The 16,479-nt window shown below is 40.2% G+C and overlaps 1 protein-coding gene across 1 annotated transcript; it reads right to left on the reverse strand.

The window, feature by feature from the left end:
- Positions 1-1,944: 1,944 nt before the first annotated feature.
- dlat (dihydrolipoamide S-acetyltransferase (E2 component of pyruvate dehydrogenase complex)) lies at positions 1,945-16,202 on the reverse strand. Its single transcript, XM_037748591.1, has 14 exons — positions 15,767-16,202; positions 12,792-12,893; positions 12,585-12,709; positions 11,141-11,291; positions 9,161-9,287; positions 8,743-8,936; positions 6,581-6,722; positions 6,379-6,446; positions 5,681-5,794; positions 5,274-5,381; positions 5,036-5,154; positions 3,347-3,509; positions 3,061-3,197; positions 1,945-2,971 (listed from the first exon to the last, which is right to left on the reverse strand). Exons 1-14 carry the CDS (start codon positions 16,028-16,030, stop codon positions 2,842-2,844), a joined length of 1,944 nt encoding a protein of 647 aa, XP_037604519.1. The 5' UTR covers positions 16,031-16,202; the 3' UTR covers positions 1,945-2,841.
- Between the last annotated feature and the right edge of the window lie 277 nt (positions 16,203-16,479).

The following is a 16,479-nucleotide window of genomic DNA, read 5'->3' on the forward strand; positions in this document are numbered from 1 at the left end:
ATTTTAAAGCTAAACAGTACACAAAAATAAGTTTCTGAAAACATTTGAGGCGAGAAATAGGCATTACTGTAACAGAATTTTGATTCATATTTGATCAGCGCTGCCTAGTTTGACAGTTTGATCGGAGTTACGAGTTTCGCGAGCAGTGATTGACAGCTGCCCAGAGACAGCTCAGCTCTGATTGGTTGTTTTGGTTTGGGAGTGGTGAAAACTTGCAGATGGCATTAGGAGCCCTAGGAGGACACAGAAGAACATGATTTTTTTCACAGATTATCGATCTCATGTACTACTTTCAGGATATAGTGACAGTTTAAAAAAAAAATTGTTATCTTATTTGCTAAAAGTTACCAACTGCAGCTTTAATTGACCAATGCAGAAAACCGACTGAAAATGAATCTACAAAAAAATTATGTAAGCAATTAATTTGTTAAGTTATTTATGATTGCTAAACATTTTCTTATTACAACTTCACAAAAACGAAGATTTGATGCTTTTATCAGTTTTTTCACTATTTTGAAGGCATTTCATAGGCTAAATGACTAATCAATTAATACAAAAAATAGATAGATTAACCAATGATGAGTAGTATGATGAATGATGATAATGAATTGAGAGTTGCAGCCCTACTTTTCATTTAATGTACTTCCTGTTACTATTTTGTGGATAATAAGCCCTCATCTATCGTTTAAAATTTTTCTTTTTCTTAAATTTGTAGCTCACCGCACTGCAGAGTACCAAATCAGCTATTTCTTTCCTGGAAAAAAAGAGATGGTTTTACACTTATCTGTGCAGTGATTCGTGGATTCAAGGCAGTTGAGGATCCAAGGTTGTTACTGACTGAGGAAATGTTCAAAGATTAATTTTTGCCACTTGCAGCAAGTCATCTGATGATAAGGACTTCATCCAAGTTATGACCTATGGGCTAAACAAAATGCTGTCATGGCTGCTTCTTGATGGATTTGCATAAAGTTATTCGTGACCCACATAAGCCGATCTGCCTGCCGGGTCCTTCAGTGATCATCCAAATATGTTCCAGTTTAGTTTAGCTTCACCAGTCTCAACCGAATGTCACATGTTGAAGTTCGAGCCAGTGAACATATAAAGTAGATTTAATGAGCCCCAGATGGGAACATGAGGAAATGAGCATTTTGATGATTTGGGGAGTTTCTTAATGACTTAACAGTCATGGAGTTATACATAGTTTATTGGCAAAAGTGGTCCACTAATGCTATTTACCGAACCAAATTAGTTGAGTGTTGGAGCAGAAAAGTTGCCAGGAAATATCTAATATTTCATTTAAATAATCACAACAGCTAAAGATTCAAGTCAGACTGGACGAAAAAAAAAAAAGGGTTCTAGAGGTGAGTCACAAAGCAACGTGACTTTTTAAGTTTTCAAATTTGACCTTTCATTATGTCACCTCCAGTCCTGTTTGAACTCCTGTCATCTTTATCTTTTCCTTCTTTAGTAAAATAATTTTATTTAATTTATTTAATTAAATAGATGTAACTATGGTGATTTTATATGTCACTGGTATAAAAAAAGACAGCACTTCCACATGACAATTTTGAAGATCAAATCCAAAACAAGGAAATGTTATGGAGTAAGGAGGCAATCTGAGCCTATTTTCAGGTGCAGTGGAGTTGTTATTGTGTGTCTTCGACTGCATGAATCAGCAGTGACCGGTGACCAAAATATTGGGAAAATATACGGACAAGAATGTTGACTGCAGACTGAGATCTTTACTTTATCCATTTGATATGCAGCACTAATCAAAAAGGGTGAAGCAGGTCAGTAGTTTCTTGGACTCCTGGTCAAATATTTTTTACAAATTTCCAAAATGTTTCAGATTTTTTTGTGACACTAAGCATTTTTTCTTTTCCTAACTGCTTTAATTTGGGCTCTTACAATAAGTAAATTTATAAAAACCCAAACCAAAGAGCATTTGGCACAAGATTGACTTCTCCCAATTTATTCAAATGACAAATAACATCCAGCACCAGCTTTGTGCGTTTCAGCAGTGAAATACAGAATATTTCAAAAGATAAGTATTTTACTCAGAGACTAAAAAATAAAACATCCCCAACATAGACAGAGAATTGGCTAAAAGTGTTCAGTACTTCCTTTAAGAGTGTTTTGGGACTGTACAGATATTAAATTATATGGTGAGGGGCCTCATCACGTCTGTTATTTCAACTGCTCACCACCATAATTATATATATATATATAATTATATATAATTATATATATACACACAGATATATTTTTATTGGTTATGTGTGTATGTGTGTAGATCTGGGCTCTGTGTGTAGATCTGGGCTCTGTGTGTCTCAAAGTTAACTTACATTTAGCTCCATCCTCAAAACTCTTTACTTAAAAGACTGGAACCCACAGATAGCTGCTTTCCGTTGTCTTTATCACATTCACACAAAATCACAGATTAAAGTGTGAAGAAACACACACACACACACGTACGTAATTTCGGGATAAATATGCTCGCTGGTTGGACATGTAACACTTCCCTTTGTAAAACATGATCAGTGTTTTATGACGGTCTCTATTCTAGGATAACTTTTACCTAATTCTGGTTTCTCATGAGATGGGGCCTCAATAAATAGAGTATGAGTGAGAGAGAGCAAGAGAAGAGGAAGACAGACAGGAGAGACAGCGAGACATACAGGTAAGCGGAGTGAGTTCTGCCTCTTCCCCTTCAGGGTAACTGGAAGTGACCTGATGGCAGCCCAGCCAATCACAGAAGGATCCAGACCGGTTTAGACCAATCAGATCACTTCAGTGAGAGGCCTCTGCCTGTTGCTGTAATTTAACATCAGTATAGTCCAATCACAACAGCATGGTGACGGGTTTCTCTAGGAACTTGCGGAACTCTGCGAGCCACTGCGCGCCGACCGCCCCATCCACCACCCGGTGGTCACAGCTCAGTGTTACCGACATCATGCTGGCTACGTCAAACCTGCAAAACCCAAATGCACAATGCATCAGATTCAACTTTAGAAATGCAATATGTCCAACTTGTTATAGTATTGTAGTCACGACACTGACCCTTTCTCATTATCAGCAGGCATCAGCCGTTTCTCTGAGCCTCCGACGGCAAGGATACAGGCCTGAGGGGGGTTGATAATCGCGGAAAAGTTCTTGATGCCAAACATCCCCAAATTAGAGATTGTGAATGTACCTCCCTGGTGGAAAAAACACACATTGAAGAAGACCGTTTCAATTTGCTGGTTCACTAGATAGATGAAATCTGCATAAAACTAATCATCCCACACCCCAAACTCCTGAAATTGAAAAACTACATGTGCCAACAGAATCGGATTATGTGTTGTACCTGGAACTCATGTGGCTGCAGTTTGCCTTCTCTCGCTTTGGCAGCGAGAGCCGACACATCTGAGCTGATGGCAGCCAGTCCTTTGGTGTGGGCGTTAAACACTATGGGTGTGATGAGACCATTGGCTGTGCTCACTGCTACACTCAGGTCCACCACGTGATTCCTGGAAACATTTAAATAAGTCAATACTGATGACAGCACAGAAATTTGGTCAACGTGACTTAGTTTCTTAACTGAGAAGAATTGAAAAAAATGTCTGTGCTTTGAGCGCCCATTACTGGCACAATACTGCAGCTACACTTTGAGACCAATAAACAAAAAGGTCACAGTATTATTCCACTCTAACAATGCTACTGCTGTTATTCTTTTGTACCCCCTTCTTTGTTGTTGTTTTTTTCTTTCTTTAAAAGTACTATGTGGAATTTTCAGAAAATCCTTGATATTAATGACACTGGTGGCCATTAAGTGGACTGCAGTAAGCCTTCTATTGCTTGCATAGGTGCGAGTGAGCATCCTGGGTGTCGACCAAAACAGTGATGTGACATTATAATGTTCAATAAAATAATGTTACTAAATTTATCTGTAATGTTCCTATATTTGATTTGGACCACTGGCTCCATGATACTAACTAAATTGCCGTTTGCAAATGACTTTATCAGCTAACATTTCAAAGCAACTAATGCCAGATCCATGCCGCATATCTAAGTCACAACTAGCTGGCTAACCTTAGCTTAGCTTAGTTTAGGTTACAGTTAGCTAGTTGGCCGCCCCAGCCTTGCATCGCTCTTGGCTGGTAGAAAGCAATCTTTAGTTATACACCTTTACTTTGGTCCCTTTCATCATTTATTGAAGGCTAAAATCAACACTGTTTGTCATAATACATAGGTTAGTATCATGGATTCAATTCAATTCAATCTTATATAATCTCAAAATCATAACAGAAGTTATCTCAAGACACTTTTCATATAGAGCAGGTCTAGACCTTGGGCATAACCAGGCTCTGGTTGGACACCCATCTACCTTAACCACGATCTGGATCCACTCAGATAGTATTTTGGTAGCGATAACATTAGCGAGCTAGCAAGCTAAGGTTAGCTGTAACTTAGCTACAGCGCATGGATCTGGCGCAAGGCACTCAGGAGCGTGCATAAATGTCACATCCTTTGGATTATACCCGCCAAAACCATCCAGAGTCCTTTACATACAAATCTGTCCACAGGCTGTTATAGGCAGCCGAGAAAGTCGGGGAATGTCTCAGTTTTTAAGTTACGTTACCATCCGTTCACACTTTGGCAATACAAAGCATTAATACATGTAAATTGCTTCCCATTGTACCTTTAAATGACTAAGTGCACCATGGAATAATTCCACTGTGCTTGTAGGCTAAAGTTACTTGAACAGTGATGCATCCATTCATCTGGATGTTACCATGGATATTAGTGACAGAATTAAAATTTAGATTTTAGAGTTTTAAGAGTTTTGATGTCAGAAAAAATTTGAAGATGCAAGACAGGTCGAATAGATTAGAAGACTTTGGTTGATTGAGATGTTGTTGGTAAGTTAAAGTGTACTGTAACCAGGTCATATCAGCAAGACAAAGATTAGTAGATCTACAAACAAGAGAACATATTTCCTGTTTACAATATAATTTACAAGTGTTTGGATATGCAAACATGTGTGTATACTCACTGGCGGATGACCGTGTCCAACCAGGAGGAGTTGCACTCAGGAACCTTGAGGCAGGCCAGAGCGCTGGCTTTGATGATGAAGTCATTCACACTAAGCTTGATATTCTGGGCTTTCACCTCCTAGGGAGAGGAGGCGAGGTTGTTTAAGAGACACAGGAAGTCATTATTTCAGTTCAGGAAAAAAAAATTGTTTTCTGTCTTTCATTCTGTTCCACGTCTATTCACGAGCACAAACTCACCACATTGAGTTCTTTACGAAGCTCGAGCACTTGATCCATGTTGACATCTAAAGACAGATAGTAGTGGGGGATCGTTTGCTTGGACTGCATCAACCTCTGAGCGATGACCTGCAGGAGAGACGCATATATGCACTTCAGCTTTGATCCATAATTCATCACTGGACGGGAATGCGGTGTGTTAGTTGAGCCAGTGTTGATAAACGTGCAAGTGCCTGTCTTCAGCACAAAATGTGGAACACAGGTCAGAGATAACAGAGCTACACTGTGAAAGCCCCTCAGGACGTTTCCCTCACAGCACCAAACCCAGCATTGAAGGAGCGTGTTATGAATTACACCCAACTGCTATCAGAGGAAGTCCTCATCGAACACAACGGACCACCAAAAGTCAGATGTACATTTGCTCTCACCTTGCGGATGTTGCTGATAGGGATGTCTGTGAAGGTCCCAGCTGGTGCAGCAGGAGCGGCAGCAGGTGCACGAGCAGCTGGAGTTGCAGCTGGAGTGGGAACAGCAGCTACGGCCTGCCAACGGAAATGATTTGATTTGCATTTAAAACGAATTACAACAAAACCTTGAGGCACATACAGTATGACACCAACATTTTGAGAGTTAAAAAGTGCAGTAAAAATTATAATCATGATTATTTTGCTAGTGTGGAGGACTTTAAGACCAAAACCTTTTAGCTTACTGTAACATAATAACAACTTGACACATACAGTAAACCACAAATTCCGAATTAAATGAAACCTTTCGATGTGTCTGAAAAAAGTGAAAAATGTTCTTCACAATTTCACACAGCTCGAGGTATTCAATTTACTCATTTTGTCCAACAGTCAAACCACAAAGAAATTCAATAATATAAAATACAAGAGAAAAAAAAGAAGAAAAGCAGCAAATCCTTGCATTTTAGAAGCTAGAAACGGAGGACATCTCACATTTTTTGCTTCATCTATGACAATGATTAATCAACTAATAATTTCAGCACTACATTCTGATATTAAAAAAAATCATAAAATCAATTATGGAAACTGAAGTTGTTCTATATTTATACAGGATTAAACATGCATTTCTTGTGGAAACAGAATAAGGTTTGAGCTTCACTTACAGGTGTAGTCTTTGGTGGAACAAAGCCGTCAATATCTTTCCTGGTGATGCGCCCATCAGGACCAGAGCCTGAACAGAAAACAGCACAATATACACGCAGTATATCAAATATTTTGCCATTGCTTTCTCTAGCTCTGCATTTAAATAAATAATGTTCAACCAATACAGATCTTAGCAACTACCTGTGTCTTTTTTTTACTTACCGCTGACCTGTGCCAGGTCAATTCCTTTCTCAGCAGCAAGTTTCTTGGCGAGCGGGCTGGCAAACACACGACCCTTCCTGGGTGCTACTGGGGCAGCGGTTGTGAGAGCAGGACTGGGTGCTGCAGCAGCTGGAGCTGCAGCCTGGAACATAAACACAAATTGCAGTCATACCTATACAAGCTATCTTAAAGTCCCAGTGAAACAGAAGTTAGAGCGACTTTAGCTTCTGTACTGTGACGTATTCCCCAGTGAAACTGAATATTTGAGCAGTGTATAGTTACAAGAAGGATTTAAATCAAATCCTTCGCATTTGATTGGATCACTAAAAGTGGACGGGCTTATAATGTGGCGCGATGCAGAGCTACATTGCATACAGACGTAGGCAAAGTTGTTGGTAACGTTCCGTTAAAGAGAGAAAAACCCACAATGGTCACTGAAATAACTTGAAACTGACAAAAGTAATAATAAATAAAAATTTACTGAAAATTAACTAATGAAAATCAGCTGTTGCTTTTGAATTGTGGTTCAACAGAATCATTTTAAAAAACAAACTGATGAAACTGGCCTAGACAAAAATGATGGTAGCCCTAGAAAAGATTGAAAATAATTTGACCATAGGGACATATTAAACTAAGGTGTGTCCTGTAATTAGCATCACAGGTGTCTTCAAACTTGTAATCAGTCAGTCTGCCTATTTAAAGGGTGAAAAGTAGTCACTGTGCTGTTTGGTATCATGGTGTGTACCACACTGAACATGGACCACAGAAAGCTAAGGAGAGAGTTGTCTCAGGAGATCAGAAAGAACATTATAGACCTTCATGTTAAAGGTAAAGGCTATAAGACCATCTCCAAGCAGCTTGACGTTCCTGTGACTACAGCTGCACATATTATTCAGAAGTTTAAGGTCCATGGGACTGTAGCCAACCTCCCTGGACGTGGCCGCAAGAGGAAAATTGATGACATATTGAAGAGACGGATAATACGAATGGTAACCAAAGAGCCCAGAACAACTTCCAAAGAGATTAGAGGTGAACTCCAAGGTCAAGGTACATCAGTGTCAGATCGCACCATCCGTCACTGTTTGAGCCAAAGTGGACTTAATGGAAGACAACCGAGGAGGACACCAAATCATAAAAAAGCGAGACTGGAATTTTCCAAAATGCATATTGACAAGCCACAAAGCTTCTGGGAGAATGTCCTTTGGACAGATGAGACAAAACTGGAGCTTTTTGGCAAGTCACATCAGCTCTATGTTCACAGACGAAGAGATGAAGCATCCAAAGAAAACAACACTGTACCTAATGTGAAACATGGAGGAGGCTCGGTTATGTTATGGGGCTGCTTTGTTGCATCTGGCACAGGGTGTCTTGAATCTGTGCAGGGTGCAATGAAATCTCAAGACTATCAAGGCATTCTGGAGCGAAATGTGCTGCCCAGTGTCAGAAAGCTTGGTCTCAGTTGCAGGTCATGGGTCCTCAAACAGGATAATGACCCAAAACACAGCTAAAAACACCCAAGAATGGCTAAGAACAAAACATTGGACTATTCTGAAGTGGCCTTCTATGAGCCCTGATCTAAATCCTATTGAACATCTGTGGAAGGAGCTGAAACATGCTGTCTGGAGAAGGCACCCTTCAAACCTGAGACAGCTGGAGCAGTTTGCTCACGAGGAGTGGGCCAACATACCTGTCGACAGGTGCAGAAGTCTCATTGAGAGTTACAGAAATCACTTGATTGCAGTGATTGCCTCAAAAGGTTGTGCAACAAAATATTAAGTTAATGTTACCATCATTTTTGTCTAGGCCAGTTTTATTAGTTTGTTTTTTTAAATGATTCTGCTGAACCATAATTCAAAAACAATATCTGATTTTCATTAGTTAATTTTCAGTGAATTTTTATTTATTATTACTTTTGTCAGTTTCAAGTTATTTCAGTGACCATTGTGGGTTTTTCTCTCTTTAACGGAACGTTACCAACAACTTTGCCTACGTCTGTATATTGCTAAATGGGTTCACAATATGAACGGGGGTGTGATCCAAAAGGGTGAAAAGGGCATTTTTCTTTTCATCTCAACTTTAAATCTGAATTGAGGCCAATTCAGGATGTTTTTGCAAGTATTTGGATGTTCACTTTGAAAGTAAAAGCTGTGTGCATGTCTCACCGGTGCTGGTGCTGGAGCTGGAGGTGGAGCTGGTGCGGAAACATCTGCCACTGCAGTATCTACATAATCCTTGAAGGCAGCAATGTCACTTTCTTTCTCTACAATGATGCAGAGCGGCATTCCCAGGGGAACATCCCGAGTTCCCTCTTCCACCATGATTTTGGCTAAATACCCCTCCTCCTGCACCTCAAAGCCTAAACACGAACACATGAGAGGGACATGTTGAGCAACGTGAGCTTTTCCTGTCAGGCTGTATGGATACAAGACAGTTGTAACAGTGATAGTTTCTGATATGGGACACCCTCACCACACATGGCATAATGAAAACAAGAATTTACCAGATGTTAAATAACACTGTACTGCTCTGTAGTGCACAGTGCAAATATGCCAGGACTGAGGTGTTAGAGTTAGTTTTTACCGATGGTCGCCTTGTCGGTCTCGATCTCAGCCAGCAGATCTCCTTCACTCAGCTTCTCTCCCACCTTCTTCTCCCAGCGCTGCACTGTTCCCATCGTCATGGTGGGAGAGAGGGCAGGAAGTGTGATCTGTAAAACAAAGGAGAAATTATGTAACAGTGACATGCCTGGTTTGAGTCTGACCGGGGGCAAATTTTATCCTCTCCCTAGCTAGCTTCTGATTAAATGATTAAAATCCCTTTTCCTACCCAAATATAATACTATCTTCAACTGATCACATTTAGTTTTATTCTCAGCAATAAGAGAGGCAAAGTCCCACCTCTTCCAGTGGACCACCATGGGACCTTATTTCGGAAAAACTTTGAACGGTAGTCAATGGCGAGAGACAAATATTTTTTTGATCCCGTTTGAATTGCACCATGAATCACACATATGATGTTTATCAAAATCTTTAAAAGATGAAAATACATAATTAGAAAGACAACACACCCAAAAGTTGCATATAATGATCAAAAAATATTTGTCTTTCGCCGTTGACTATTGTACATATTTTTTATAAAATAAGGTCCCATGGGATCCACCTGAAGGGGAGGGACTTCGCCTCTCTATGGGACAGCTAGATGTTAGGTGAGGTCAGGTAGACCTGTCAAATGCAGGGAGAAAAAAGGTCTTCCCAACAGAAACAACCACAAACAAATTGCAAATATTTCCACTTTTTGCTAGTAAGGAGCCACAAATGCTCTTTTTGCTGTTCAGATAACTGACTCACCATTAGAACTACTACTACTCAAAGTGACCAAGAAATACAACTTAATATAAATGTGGTTTTGTCATGACAGCATTATAAATTATGGAAAATCTTTACAGCATAACTTCAGTAAGAAAAAAAAAAGACGGCGCTATTAGAGAGCAGCAGTTTTATTTGACTTGCTTCCTTAGAACTGACAAAATCAACATGTATGAAGGTTCAACCTACTTTCTGAATTGTTCCACAGAGCTAACAGCTTAATACCAACATCTAAAAGTTAGCTTTAGAAACCGGACGACAGAAAAATCCTTTTCAACATACTCTTTCAATTCAATATAAAATCTCAAAAGACATACTCTAATAAATGCACAGAAGATCACAAATTATGCTTTTGGTTAGGGATGCACCAATCAGACTTTTTCAGTCACGATACCAATAGCAATACCTGAGCTTTGGGTATCAGCCGATACCGTTCGGATACCAGTGTTTAATTAATAATGTCTCACTGTGTGGAAGAGACTGGCTTGACTTAAAAATTGCCTTCCTAACTTTTTAAAACCAAATGTGACCAATAAATACATAGATATACACGTATTTGATTGCTCTTTATTATTGAAATAATAAATCGTACACCAGCAACTTGGTAAAAAATCTTCAAAATTAACAGGAATTACAATTCAAGTGTAAACAATGCTGCAACAAATTGGTCAAATCTTAAATAGGAATTAAAATTTCAGTATTTAATGTACATAGTAAATAAACATAAATTTGAATCGTAGAGATCGTCCCATTGTCACAGTTATCCGATCCAGCTATATGAATCAGTATCGGCCCGATATCTGATCCAGTATCGGTATCATATATATATATAAAAAAAAATATATATATATATATATATATAGAGAGAGAGAGAGATTTGTATGTGACAGTAATACTACTCTAATGGCATAAATTTTAGTTTATTGAAAAATGAGAAAACCCTGGTAAAAATTGGTACCGTCTGTGTTAATTGAAGCCTGTTCATCTCAGTACGCTACACGTAGTTGTTTCAAATTTTACAATAAAGACCTTCAAAAAAAGAAAAAGCTGAAAATGTCACCAAATAACTCCACTCTGCTGCCCTGCTCCAACATACAGTTTTCACACAATGATCGTGTCCAGACCATCAGACTGAACAACCCTGATAAAACAATCTACACCTGACTGTTATTTGTTTATGTAAGTACAGGCCTACCTTCATGTGTGGGGGGTAAGAGCTGCCTGGGGCGGCAGGTGGGGCAGCAGCAGCAGGAGGAGGAGGAGCGGAGGCACCTGGTGATGGACCGGCACCGGCTGCTTGAATTGACTCCAACGTTACGTCCTTAAAGGCTGGGATGAGGTCAGGGCTGCAGGGGAAAATATACACACAAATATTAGACATACAGTATATTTATTAGGGCTGTCAATCGATTAAAATATATAATTGCGATTAATCACATGATTGTCCATAGTTAATTGCTATTAATCGTAACTTAATTGCACATTTTTTATCTTTTCAAAATGTACCTTAAAGAGAGATTTGTCAAGTGTTTAATACTCTTAACATGGTAGTGGACAAATATGTTTGCTTTATGCAAACGTCTGTATATATTTACACAAAACAATGACAAATATTGTCCAGAAACTCTCACAGGTACTGCATTTACAATAAAAAATATGCTCAAATTATAACATGGCAAACTCAAGCCCAACAGTCAATAACAGCTGTCATCGTGTCAGTGTGCTGACTTGACTATGACTTGTTCCAAACTGCATGTGATTATCATAAAGTGGGCATGTCTGTAAAGGGGAGACTCGTGGGTACCCATAGAACCCTTTGAAAATGACCATGTAACATTTTCCTCGCCAAAATTTAGCGTAAGTTTGGAGCATTATTTGACCTCCTTCCTGACAAGCTAGTATGACATGGATGCCAATGAATTCCTCAGGTTTTCTAGTTTCATATGATGCCAGTATCTTCACTCTAGCTTTAAAACTGAGCCCACTACAACTTAAAAATCAAAAGTTGCGTTAAAGTGGCGGGCGCCCCGATTGCTCAGTTGGTTTGAGTGGGCGCCTATATAAACCGGCCCAGGTTTGAATCTGACCTGCGGCCATTTCTCCTCTCTCTCTCCCCCCTTCTAGACTACCCACTATCCTATCAATAAAGGCTTGAAAATGCCAAAAAAAATCTTCAAAAAAAAAAGAAATTAGTGACGTTAATAAAAAATTTGCGTTAACGAGTTATTATCTTATTAACTTTGACAGCCCTAATACTTACACAAAGCATAACCACATCTAGACTAAAGGATCAGAAATTGTGTGACATGTTGAAAACTATTTTGATACTGAAACAAAAACAGGTTCAAAAAAGTGAGAGAAGAAAATTCAGTTTACAGCTGCCAATTCTCCAAACTAGAGTGCTCTTCATTTAACATGTGGAATTGAACAAAGTGTGGGAAAAGTGTAAAAACAGATTTCCAGTATCTGAGGAATAAGGGAGTAACAGGAGAGTTGTAAATCCAACGGTTTCAAATTTAGGAGAGCACTATTGCAGACTAATTTGAATCAGACACCTTCTATTCTGTTAACACGTTTCTATAGTGAGGTCACCTTGGTTTTCAGCCTGTATCTTCCATTGTCAAAGAACAGAAACTCACCTGTCAACAGTGATGCAGATTACAGCTCCGATGTTGACATCTCTGGTCCCTTCAGGAACCAGGATCTTTGCCAGATAGCACTCCTCCAGCATCTCAAAACCTACAGTGGCCTTGTCAGTCTCCACCTACACAGATAGAAACATTTTAAAAAAGGTGTATAGTGATGATTTCCTACAATAACATGGGAACACACACACGGCTTCTTACCTCAGCTATAAGTTCGCCCTCATTGATTTTCTCTCCCTCCTTCTTCTCCCAGCGAGCGATCGTTCCTGTCTGCATTGTGGGTGACAACGCAGGAAGCTCCACCTGATGAACACAAAACAAATTCCAGGAGTTCAAGAATCAAGGAGTCACGAAGAAGCGCCATTTTTAACCTGGTGGATAACCAAATATCAAACAAGAATGACACAAAATCACCATTGTCACTTGACAATATCCTCACTGGGGCTTCATGACAGGGTTTTGCAAATACTGGCAACTGCCTTTTCTCAATAAATGACCCACATACAGCTGCATTTCACCACATATGTGATGTTTGTCAATAACTTTCAAGGTTATGTAACATCTGATAGCAGATATACACATGTGCTTCCTGTAAAGAGACAGATAGAGGCTTGTAGAGGGTCCCAAACAGATCTACTTTAATCACAGTTTGTTTTAATTGTTCCAGCTGTGAGCAGTTCCTCCAATTAATTTGTGCATCAACAGCAAACAAAAATCAAGTGTGTTTTTTTAATACGCATACAGACTTTAATAGAATACTTAATTTTGTAACTCTCCTCAAGTGACCACACTTCATACTTCTCCTTCTCAATTGCATTCTCATTGGTTCTGTCACCAAAATGTCGGCCTTCACAGACAACCTCAATCATTCTGTTGTGATTTCTCTCATCATTGATCTCTTTTTTGTTTTTCCGACAAGGCCAAAGGCCTTAAAGAAGGTTATGTTTTCATCAGCGTTGGTTTGTTTGTTTGTCTGTCTGTTAGCAGGATTACTCCAAAAGTTTGCGATGGATTTTAATGACATTTTTTGGAAAGGTGGGGTGGGGCACAATGAACAATCCATCAGATTTTGGTGATGATCCTGATCATGATCAGCCTGAGCATTAAGACCACAGAATATAACACATGCGCAGTGTGACTGATGGCGCGTTGATGACGCGTTGATGACGCGCTGATGACGCGCTGATGACGCGCTGATGACGCGCTGATGAGGCTTCACCCCGCCTTCTTCCTTCTTCGAGCAGAGAGATACGTGTAAGGATGTGTGTGCAGGAGCTGCTGGCCGTCAGTGGTGAAAAAAAAAGCGGTACATGACGGGATAACAGACAACGTAGTGTAACATTATACAGACAAAACAAAGCTGCTGAATGAGAGAGGCATCCGCCGATACGTTACACGGAAACACACCATGTTAATAATAAGCCGACCACCTCACGGTACCGCCAGCTGTGAGCTGTGATCTGTTTTTAAAGTCAGGCACCTTGGCGGAGGTCTGTGTTCTCCGTTTGCCATTCTCGTATACATATTTGTCTCTGTTAAAGTGGTAGTAGGCAGTATATTGTTGGCATCATTGGGCAAAAATTCCATAATAACCTTTCAGCATATTGTAATTCAAGTGTTCTGAGAGACAACTAGACTTCTGCTCCTCCTCATGGCTCTGTTTTCAGGCTTTAAAAAAGTCTAGCCCGTGATGGGAGAATTTGACCAATCACAGGTAATTTCTTTGAGAGAGCGTTCCTATTGGCTGTGCTTTGGTCATGTGACCAGAATTTGGTGTTCCTTCACTAGATTTCACAATGGCGGCGGCGTCACAAACGTTCTAATTTTACAGCTAAACCATACACTACAAGATGATTCTGAAAACATTTGAGGCAAGACATAGGCATTAACGTAACATAATATTGATTCCTATTTGATCAGCGCGGCCTAGTTTGACCGTTTGGTCGGAGTTTGAGAGTGATTGACAGCTGGCTCTCATAGACATTAGATGGACAGCAGACCTCAGGTCAGCTCTAACTGCTTGCTTTCCTCCGGTCTGTGAAATCTTGCAGATGCCGTTAAGAGCACCGGAGGACACAGAGGCACATGATTTTTTTCAGGTTACCCGTTTCATACTGTCACGATATAGCGACATATAAAAATATTTTTTTTTAATCATATTTGCTCCAATCTTGCCTACTTCAGCTTTAAAAGGATTTTTTTGGTTAAGTTTTTTCTCATCCGATGAGAGGGTAGTACTGTAAAGGACAGAGGGTGTTGTATCCTGTACAAATACACAAAGAAGAAGCATTCGAATAGTAATTTGGAGATTGATTAACATGGCAACAGTCGAAGCTTTGAAGCATTCGAGTCAGCCCTAGAAATATTGGTTAAAAAAAATCGAATTTTGCTAGATGTAGAGTCCTGAACATGAACATCCAAGTTACAGTATCAGCAGTTAAGTTTGAGTCTATTTACATGCATGCTGGTGTGCTACAGACTGACAATCAAAGCCAAATCTGGATTGTGAAGTGTTTTTTGGTTTGTTTGTTTGTTTTATTTCATTTTTGCAATATATGTTTCTATTTGGACTGGGACCCCCATTGGTGCCCATTCACACAGCAATAAAACGTCTCCTACAACAACTACAACGTGTAGATGTAAAATAATTTACAATGTAAATTAAAAACAGACATTGTGATTTTACTGGGATATGGGGACACTTTGTAACTCGTAACTGAACACCTTTAATTCATATAAAACTGATTCAATGCTAACTACATCATGCAATGACTCAAATGCCAATGTAAGGTACCAACTTGAATGGTGGCACCTAATGACATAATATTAATGTTTTGGTATAGTGTTAGCTAAGAAACACTGTGTTTGCAGACTTGTCTTTACAGTTTTAAACGTGTGCAACAGCTGTGGTTGTAACCTTTAAAGCAGTGACAACATGTGTGCTGGTACCTCCCAGCGCTGTCTAATGCTAGCTAGAGAGGTCATGCTAGCTATATAACCGTGAGCGTTGGTTCTATAGCAACCTGACAGCTGGTTTTAACCTGTAAAGCGGTGACAGACTGTGTGCTGGTACCTCCCAGCGCTGTCTAATGCTAGCTAGGGAGGTCATGCTAGCTGTATAACCGTGAGAGTTGGTGCTATAGCAACCTGACAGACAGCTGGGCAGGTAACGTTACCTTCTGGTGCGGCGGCAGGCTGTAGAAACGCTTCTTCTGACAGCTGCCGATCAGCTGGGGACACCGCAGCAGAGTCCCTCTGTGGCTGAAGCCGGAGCCGTAACACACGGTCCGGGACCCCGCTCCGCAGTGAAGCCGCCTCAGTGAACCGGTTCCGGGCACGGAGCGGGAGCTGAGCGTAGCAGGCCCGACTGGGAGGTCCGGGAGGACACGGGGACAGTGGAGCCCGGCGGACGGCCTGAGCCGCAGGATCAGACGAAGCATATCGCAGCGGTTGAAGCACTACACAGAGCTATTAGATTATGTGTTTGTCTTCCACCCGCATCAGATATACGCTGTCTTTATGCCTCGGGGACCGGGCCAGTACCTTACTCCTCACTTTCTAATGACCTCCTCCTGTCCAAAACACAACGCTTTACGGCTCCCCTCACCGTCCTGCCGTAGCTTCGAAAGAAGTGTCGTAAATGGTGTCCATTCAAATCTCAGTCACCGAAAACCAAATAAACACCACCACACTGACTTTAACTAAAGACCCAATCAAAGTTCAATAAAATAAAAAATAATAAGACATTTATTCAAACCCTGGTGGTTCAAACTAGAAACTCTATTCAAGAGCTGCAAGGTTATATTTTACTGCAATTATATCAGCAGCCACACAGTGGCAGTATTTGACTGAGAACGCATTGACAGTGACACCACACACTGTATGGAAG

This window comes from Sebastes umbrosus, chromosome 17 (genome assembly GCF_015220745.1).
Source record: "Sebastes umbrosus isolate fSebUmb1 chromosome 17, fSebUmb1.pri, whole genome shotgun sequence".
Taxonomy (NCBI): domain Eukaryota; kingdom Metazoa; phylum Chordata; class Actinopteri; order Perciformes; family Sebastidae; genus Sebastes; species Sebastes umbrosus.

What these genes read in the sequence shown, in the direction of transcription:
- dlat (XM_037748591.1), bottom strand. Translation starts at nt 16,030, where the DNA reads ATGCTTCGTCTGATCCTGCGGCTCAGGCCGTCCGCCGGGCTCCACTGT. An exon ending in CTATCAGCAACATCCGCAAG is followed by an intron (nt 5,382 to 5,680) that starts GTGAGAGCAAAT and finishes TCTCTCCTGCAG; the next exon opens with GTCATCGCTCAGAGGTTGAT. An exon ending in TGCAGCCACATGAGTTCCAG is followed by an intron (nt 3,198 to 3,346) that starts GTACAACACATA and finishes TTTTTCCACCAG; the next exon opens with GGAGGTACATTCACAATCTC.